The sequence below is a fragment of the Athene noctua genome, chromosome 2, assembly GCF_965140245.1.
Source record: "Athene noctua chromosome 2, bAthNoc1.hap1.1, whole genome shotgun sequence".
Taxonomy (NCBI): Eukaryota; Metazoa; Chordata; class Aves; order Strigiformes; family Strigidae; genus Athene; species Athene noctua.
The window spans coordinates 163,628,732-163,637,993 of NC_134038.1; the positions used below are offsets into that span (position 1 = coordinate 163,628,732).

At 44.4% G+C, this 9,262-nt stretch overlaps 1 protein-coding gene across 17 annotated transcripts in view; it reads left to right on the forward strand.

Annotated features, from left to right (window-relative positions):
* The window catches only part of LOC141958201 (golgin subfamily A member 4-like), a 39,782-nt gene extending 33,748 nt beyond the window's left edge, over positions 1–6,034 (forward strand). For all 17 annotated transcript variants that reach the window (XM_074900955.1, XM_074900974.1, XM_074900970.1 and 14 more), the window contains 3 exons: positions 591–694; positions 2,063–2,149; positions 5,741–6,034. In XM_074900955.1, coding sequence (XP_074757056.1) covers positions 591–694; positions 2,063–2,149; positions 5,741–5,761 — 212 coding nt within the window. In that variant the 3' untranslated portion in view covers positions 5,762–6,034. The remainder of the gene's footprint in view (positions 1–590; positions 695–2,062; positions 2,150–5,740) is intronic.
* The last annotated feature ends 3,228 nt before the right edge of the window (positions 6,035–9,262 follow it).

The following is a 9,262-nucleotide window of genomic DNA, read 5'->3' on the forward strand; positions in this document are numbered from 1 at the left end:
GGGCACTGATAGTTGGCTACTTCAGCTGGGAGGGACGTACAGTGATCGGTCCAAGGGCCTGACCAGTTCACTGCTAAGGTATCAATGGCATTGTCCAAATGCCTCTCAACCACTGACAGCCCTGGGACTTTGACTGCCACTCCAGGAAGCCTGTTCCAGGGTTTGACCTGCCCTGCCTCTCAGGAGAGAAATGTTTCCTCCTGTGAAGTCCAAACCTCTGACAACACAGCTCTGAGCCATTCCCACGCGTCCTGGCGCTGGGTACCAGGGAGCAGAGCTCAGCACCTCCCTCTGCCCTTCCCCTCCCCAGGAAGCTGCAGAGAGCAGTGAGGTCGCCCCTCAGCCTCCTCCTCTCCCAACCAGAGAATCCCCAGGGTGCGGTTTGCCCTCTTGGCTGCCGGGGCACAACTGCTGACTCCTGACGAGCCTCCTGCCAACCAGCACCCCCAGACCCCTTTCGGTGTTTGTTGTTACTCTATCCCAGGTGCAGAACCCAGCATTTGTTCTTGTCCAGTTGCCTGCCGTTGGTGAAACTTGGATTCATATGAGTGACTCGCAGTATAAATGTTCTCTTGTTTTTGTTTACACAGATGGAAACCTTCACCATGCCGACGTTTCCCTCTCTGAGGAGCCTGCCGAGTTTGAATACTTGAGGAAAGCGTTTTTTGAGTATATGATGGGTCGTGAGACAAAGGTATGGGAAGTTGTATATGGTGACACGTGATTGAGGCTAGAATACAGTTTAACATCCGTGCTGTATGGATTTGAATTGCCGTGTGTTTGTGATTCCTTACATGCTGTTTATTACTGGCACAGCATTCGATAGGCTGTCACACTTTTTTTCCCAAAGAGGCATGATCCATACCTTAGTAACTTTGTCAACACGCCGAGGTGAGTGGCGGGGGGAGCGGGGTTGTCACATCTCTCACCGATGTACCGATGGAGACAAAAACCTGTACAGGTAGGTATGGGTCTATTAACACAAGTCCTGTCGTCACTTGAGTCCTATTGTGAAAGCTGGTATGCACAATATTAGCTTTTTAGTAGCTCTGAAGATGATGAAATATCTCTTTAATTGTTGCTTAAAGATGTTTTTTAGTGCTCCCTCATCTGTATACCTTCTCTAGATAGTATTCATTTACCCTTCAAAGCAGTGAAAAAACCTGCACAGTAGGCTTCTTACTGTATGCTGCAAGCCTGTGAAATCATTCCTAAGTTGGAATTTTACTAGCTTGTAACAATACTGATGCTTAGAGACTGACCAGGTTCAGAAGAAGTATGTCATAACACAAACATTTTCTTTGGATGATAAAACTTTAACTAACCTTTTTCACTCATTGAGGTTATTTCTTACTTCAAAACATTACTATACATGCCTCAAAACTTTGCATTATAAAACTGTGCGGGTTTTTTTTCCTTTTAACTCTGATTTACTGAAGTTTGCAGTTGATTAATAAGAGCAACTAACAACAATCAGTGCTGAAGTAAATTGGCTTTAGGTCTTGATTCTGTCTTTCAGTTGCTTTGATTAAATTAAATATATATAATAAATGTATGTATGTATGCATTTATATGCATGTATGTGTTTGTAGACACATATATGTATTTATTTGCCCTGGACACTACGTTGTATTTAACGAGAAGATGCCATTACAACATTGCCTGCAATCAGGCTCCTAAAATATGATGGATATTGAGAGGAGAACAAATAAATTGGAAAAGATAGAGATCTGGTTCCTACAACAACTTAGGAAAGCTTTGTTGGAAAGTTGGTATGATCGAAAGGGGAAGTATATTTAAACAACCAACCAGCAGAAATAATTCTCAAAGCACTACAACTTTTAGCTATGGCAAGTTAGATGTAGACAGGTAAGGGAAGATGACAGAGTTCTTACAATAGAAAGTGACTGTATTCTTCCCTGCTGCGTGTTCATACCAATTTGATTACCTCGTAGCAAATTTTAACTGAGGGCAATCATATTTTTAAATGCATTTCAAAGCATTTTAGTGCATATGAAATTGATTTACTTATAGATGACTTTGTGTTGGTTTTTTTTTTTAGACAATGGCTAAGGTCATAACATCAGTGCTAAGGTTCCCAGAAGATCAGACTCTAAAGATACTAGAACGAGAAGATGCTCGACCATTGGTAAGTTAAAGAAGTAAACCAAGTTTATGAAGAGATTAGGTTGCAAGAATAAGGAATTAGAAACTTGCTTTTGAGTCTCCTTTTTCCCTGTGTCCACATTAAAGAAAACTCCTTTTCTCCCTCCTTCCCTCTTCTTCAGTGGAATGTCAAATTCCAGCTGTAGGTTTGAGTTTGAAGCAAAAGTGAGGGGGAAAAAAACCCCCGAAGCGTATTTTCTTAACTAGTACTTCTTATCGTCAGTTAAGCCATATTTCTGGTAGCTGTGGGTACAACAGAACAAAGCAAGTTCAGTCATCACTACTATTCTGTAGATGGGTTTTCTAATCAAAAAAGTAATCTGACAGAAGATTTGTGTTTCTTAAATTCAGAAGTTTCTGTGGAGTCAAACCAGTTTTCATGAAAAATATGTCGAGAGATTTTTTTTCAGCCCTGGGACAAAATTTCTGTCTAAACCAAAAGCCATTTTTCTTGTAGAGTAGAAAAGTGACTAGCTCCATCACTTGATACACGTGTGTTTGAAGTAGGATATGTATCTTGAGTGTCCTCACAAGATTGGGGTTTTTGTTTGCTTGGTTCTTGGTTGTAGTTTTTGAGGTTTATTCCGAAGAGCCTGCTTTATTTTTGTACTGAAAAAACATCAAAATATGTGAGGATCACTCTAGGCCAGGACACGTTAAAAACAAGAGTCTGAAGCGCTTCACTTAGGTTTTGTTTGGTTGGGTTTTTTCCCAGTTTCAATACATTTTCTTACTGTGTGACAGTTGCTCAGTATTTACCAGACGGGTGAATTTGGGTTTGAGAAGCAGATGCAAACACAAAGAATATATGAACATAAACATTTCTTTGGTGTTATTGTTGGGATTTTATGTATAGTAGCGATTTTTTATTGAGAGAAAACCTGCAGTAATAGTTCTCTCTACATTGTATCTGGAGTGAACATTGTGATCCCCCTCTTTGTGGGTCGGCTTAGTACAATATTCAGGAATTAAACTGAGAGGAGGAATTGCATTCTGTTTCTCTTGCTGGCCTTGCATATGTATTTGTTTAGCACTGGCAGAAACAGAATAAAATACAAGTTTGAACATTCTTACATTTCAATTGAAGTAGTTACGTTCAAGTCCCGTTGATTCATCGAAACAACATCAACAAAATTCTTTACCATTTCGTCTTGAAGTATCAGTTCTGAGGAAAGTGTTAAATATTTCAGCATGTTCCTGCACACTTAGCAGGCTTGAGAGTCTTGCCATCTTAAATATTCAAAACACTTTTAAAATGATAGAAATGCTGGTAATACTGCAGCTCCAGTAAGTTTCATGCATCCCGGACAGGAATTTCTCTTAATGCTCTCTTTCTCTGACCTTCAGGTAGAAAGATGGCACTTTGTGGTTGTTTTGTTTTGGCAAGCTAGAGCAATACTTAGGAAACATTTTGAGTTCTCTGTTGGCCAAAAGAGGTTAGAGAGATGAACGTTATTTTTCAGTCCCTTCAGCTTTTTGATACTCGAAACGTGGTCTTCCTAAAACAGATATTCACAACTTCTGACACCAAAGAGACTTGAATTCATCCAGCAGGTTTTGGTCCTTCATCTTAAGTTTTGTCTAGAACATACAGTGAGGTTTTCTGCAGGCTCCAAGCCCTTTGGTTGTTAAGGATACTGTCATTCAGAGCGCTGCATGTCCTGATCAAAAAAGTCTTGGGTTTCACACAGCAGTCCTTTCTAATTTCTTAATCTAATAATTAATCTTTGTAATTTCTTAATCTAAGTTATTGTGATCTGACTGTAGCCATCTCATCTGTAAGTAGTAGATGTGCACAGAGTTACCTACGTTATTAAGAGAGTAGCTCCTCTGAGCTCCTTTTTTGGACAGGCACATGTCAGATTGATGGGAGACATACTGTACTGCTTGAAAAAAATCATTCCATCTTATAAAAATGAGAATGGATTATTTTTAAAAAGGTTGATGAAGGAAAGATTCTCTGTAGAGCAATTGGGATGTGATTGCATGTAAACATCAGTCCCTTTCTGAACTGGAGCTCTGGCTTGGTATCGAGAGAAACTGGAGCAGAAAGATGAGGGAGAACAACTTGGGGAGCTTTATGCTCTCAGTTCATTGTGCCTTTTCTCAGGTTGTGTTAAGCTACTTTCCTTATGACTCTGGAACTCTAATTGCAGTGGTACAGACAAGCAGCAGCTGATTTAGGCCTAAGGGTGCAAGCTGCATCAGAGCAGAGTAGCCAGGCCAAACAACTCACAAGCACTAGTGGTTGAGAGGGCAGCAGGATATGGACGTACACCGTTAAAACTCTCTGCACTGCCCGATAAGGTTTATTAATTTGAGTCATTAGTGCTGTGGGAAATGTAATAAACTCTTCAGGTGAATTCTACAGCCTAGAGTCAGCCCAACTTTCCTTTTCGTCCTTTGCAACTGAAAAGCTTTGCACAGTTGCCAGGAATCTGCAGCGTGTCTGAAGCGATCGCTAGCAGTGGGCTGAAATGCAGCGGCTGGCCGGCACCACTGCCACCGCAACACGGATTCGTTTAGGCTGTCGCCACTGCCAGGTACCACAGTGCAGCTGACAGGCTGTCTCCCTCTCTTGCAGTCATGCAGAGGTGGCCCCCTACAAAATAACATCTGTTTCAAAGGAAAACAATCCATTCCTCTTAGCAAGCAGTCACGGTGTCTCCTTTATGTTGGGTTCTCTTCAACCTCTGCATACAACAGCGGATGTGCTTTATTGCACTCAGAAAGCAGCAGAGGTTGGGCTGTCTGTCTCCTAGCCTTGATCGCCTCTTGACTAAATCGGCAACGGTTTTTTCTAGCCCTCTGTTGAAAATCATTGTTGTTATGATAGGACAAAGCTATTTACAGCACTGTTGCAGAAAGCATGTTTGAAACTGAAGTTCTTGCCGTGCGGTCTGTACCGCTGGTGTAAAAAGTTCCGTCATTCTCAGCTGTAATTGAAGCGTGTCACAGAAGGGCTTGATTTTGGCCTTAATGTCAGCAGTTGCCTGGTACACTTCCATAACTTCATATGCACAGAAGCTGTTCAGACCTCATTCTTGGACTGTAGCTTCTTTCTTTACCTCGAGTATTTTTGTGACGCGTGTCAGTTGATAGTCAGCAGACGGGAGAAGATTCTTGCATGTATAGAACTTAGGAAATGAAGATGATGCTGACTTCATTGTAAAAGCAGTAAATATTTTCCTGGTAGAGGAGGCTTTTTGCTCGCCCCAAAGTTTTATTTCATCACTTCCCTTTTGGTGATAGGCCTTGTGCAGAAAGGCCAACTCTTTTTTTCATTGGATTAACCTGCAGCGATGTGGTAGACTATTTCCAGTGAGACTCCTGACTGTTTTGCTGCAGGTTCTTTTCTTCTCATCATAGTTTCTCAACAGTTTTGCAGCTACTGGAATGGACTTACTTGCTCGAAATCGGTTAATAATTTGACAATTTGACCTATCTGAAATCCTTCCATCTCCTATTCACATCAATAAACAACAGTGTCACCATTAGGAGCAACTTAGAAGCATTTAATATTAAAATAATAAAGCAGCATTTGCTTATTTTTTCTAACTGTTCTTTCTTCTAGTCATGGCTACACCTATTCTGAAGAAATGCTGATGTGTGGGAGCGTATGCCGGGTCGTAAAGCTTCTGCGGCGCTGACAATGTAAAACAGATACGAAGGGAATCATTAAAATAACAAAGCAGAAGCTTACCTACCGGCTGCGCACGAGAAGTACTCCTTGTCGAAAGTGCTGAGAGGAACCGCTTTTTGAAATGAGCGTGCGCGAGAGGAACACACGGATTTGCTGTTATTTTTAGAGTGTACAAGAATACATAAGGACTTGTTTCTCTAATAAAGTCTGGAGCTTGACTGTTAACCATATTGGTGTGTGCCTTGACTCACAACCTCGTCCTGCAAAAAGGGTTTCCTGCTACAGTGGTGAGAATGTCTCGTGGTGCTGCTGCTTAGTTCACATCTCTGTCGTTGTCCTTTGATAAGGGACAAGAAGAAAAGCGGAACAGCAAGAACCAAAAATATCTTCAGATAGTACCTGCTGGTGTGGTTTACTTTTTTTTAAATTGTCTTTTTTTGAAGGGTTGGTGGACAGGGGAGGGGCGTCTCCAGATATCCCACTTTGTCTGGAAACGATGTTGGGCTAGCAGTGGTAGGTGTCTGTAAGAATCCGGTGCTCAGAAGTGAAAACTCCAGATTGCTGTAAATGGAGCTTCTTCATGGAGCTGTGGCAACCAGAAGAAAAAAAAAAAAAAAATAAATCTAAGATCAGGAAGTGTTTTTAAATAAATAAATGGCTAGCCCTAACACCCAGAAGGGTTAGCAGCAGCTCACTATGCTCGGCATCAGCACCAGGCTGTTGCCTCATGAGGCGTGACGACCTGGCTCGGGAAGAACGGCACGGCGACCAACCCCAGGCCGCTCGGGCCATCAGCACACAGACACCAAGGTGGTGGAAGGCAAATGGCGTTTATTCGTGTGTAACACAGCATTATACAGCTTGGGTCGACAGCGTCACTTCCGTCTGCTTACGTCGTAAACTCAGCGTTATTGCCTGTCAGGAGAGGGGTCCTATCTTTCCGTACAGCGCGATATCTTCCGGCCGCCAGACCCTAACAACCCCATCCCTAACTACCGCACCAGGCTGTCAACAAATCCTGCGGGTGGGATTGCCACCACGCACGGGAACTTGGAAGAGTTTATTTTCACGAGGTTTTTAGCTCTTCCCAACTGAATAACCTCAGTGCCTCAAGATCTCTGTGTGTATTCTTAGCCCTGCTGACTAGAAATGATGAAGCAAAAGCTTTTTCTTAATGACCGTGCTTAAGGGGAAGATACTACAATATAATCAGAAAAATCCCAGCAGGGAGATAATTGATAAATTATAAATTGATAAATGATTAGGACTATCCCAAGTGACTGGAAGTTGGCCAATGTGACGCCCATCTATAAGAAGGGTCAGAAGGATGATCTGGGAAATTACAGGCCTGTCAGCTTGACTTCGGTACCTGGGAAGCTGATGGAGCGGCTCATCCCGAGTACCATCATACAGCACACGTGGGACAACCAGATGCTCAGGCCCAGTCAGCACGGGTTTATGAAAGGCAGGTCCTGCCTGACAAACCTGATCTCCTTCTACGACAGGACGACCTGCTTAGTGGATGAGGGAAAGGCTGTGGATGTCATTTACCTTGACTTTAGCAAGGCCTTTGACACCATTTCCCACAGCATTCTCCTGGCAAAACTGGCTGCTCGAGGCTTGGACAATCGCACGCTTTGCTGGGTAAAAAACTGTCTCATGTCTGGGCCCAGAGAGGTGTGGGGAACGGAGTTAAATCCAGTTGGCGGTGGTGTCCCACAGGGCTCGGTGTTGGGGCCACTCCTGTTTAACCTCTTTATTGATGATCTGGACGAGGGGATCGAGTGCCCCCTCAGTCACTTTGCAGATGACACCAGGTTGGGTTGGAGTGTTGATCTGCTCGAGGGTAGGGAGGCTCTGCAGAGAGACCTGGACAGGCTGGAGCCATGGGCTGAGGCCAACTGGAGGAGTTTCAATGAGGCCAAATGCCGGGGGCTGCCCTTGGGCCACAACAACCCCCAGCAGCGATACAGGCTTGGGGAGAAGTGGCTGGAGAGCTGCCAGTCAGAGAGGGACCTGGGGGGGATTGATAATGAGCCAGCGGTGTGCCCAGGGGGCCAAGGAGGCCAATGGCATCCTGGCTTGTGTCAGCACCAGCGTGGCCAGCAGGGACAGGGAAGGGATCTGAGCCCTGTACTCGGCACTGGTGAGGCCGCCCCTCGATGACTGGGTTCAGTTTTGGGCCCCCCACTACAAAAGGGACATTGAATGACTCGAGCGTGTCCAGAGAAGGGCAACGGAGCTGGTGCAGGGTCTGGAGCACAGGTCTGATGGGGAGCGGCTGAGGGAACTGGGGGGGTTTAGTCTGGAGAAGAGGAGGCTGAGGGGAGACCTCATCGCCCTCTACAGCTCCCTGAAAGGAGGGTGCAGAGAGCTGGGGATGAGCCTCTTGAACCAAGTAGTAAGCGACAGGACAAGAGGGAATGGCATGCAGGTTGTGCCAGGGCAGGGTCAGACCGGCTCTGAGGAAGGATTTCTGTGCAGAAGGGGCTGTTGGGCGTTGGAATGGGCTGCCCAGGGCAGGGGTGGAGTCCCCATCCCTGGAGGGGTTTAAGAGTCGGGTTGACCCAGCGCTGAGGGATCTGGTGGAGTTGGGAACGGTCAGTGCTAGGTTAACAGTTGGACTAGATGATCTTCAAGGTCCCTTCCAACCTAGCTGATTCTGTGATTGATTCTGTAATAAATGTGATGATGATTCGTGTTGATGAAATATATTGACCTTTAATACAAATGTATGTGTTGTAAATATTTTATGATGTATATATGTTAAAAGCTATTGTGGTTTTATCTTTAAAATCGGTTCGAGGCTTTGTAATCTCATTGTATCTAATGGCTATGTTGGTGTCTTGACTACGTTGTTACCGCGCCTAGCGCAAAAACTACCAGAGAGAGCCTTGTATCAGGCAGACCCTTGTTTTGATGGAAAAGTACCAGAAGGACCCTCGTTTTGGTGGGAAGAGGAGTGGGAAAACACCAGAGAACCCCCCCTCAACACCACCAGGGAATCTGAGAAGATTCGAGAAAACTCCACTACGCTTGCGCAGACTAAACACACCCATCTTACGAATATGTATTAGGAAAAGACTATAAAGGGGGTGGGTTTGTTTACAGGGTGTGCGTTGGTGGCAGAGCGCAGGCTCCCCGGCGTACCCTGCGCGGTTTTGCTCATTCTTATTTCAACAAAATTATGAAACTGTATTTGGCTTTTGGCTTCTAAATTTGTAAGACAATTATTTTTTTAAAAAAGCATGTAGCAAAAAATGAGTGAAAGCAGCCGTTTGTTTCCTGTGGATGTATTATCTTGGTGGGGTTTTTGGTCAGTTTCCTGCCTGCATTTCTCCTCAGATTACTGAAAAGCTGGCAGGAGCGTATGTCAGTGAAAGCTCTTCTGGACGTTTGTGATGACGGCATGCAGCCCCCTTGGCGTGGTGCCGTACGGCGGACCACACGGCT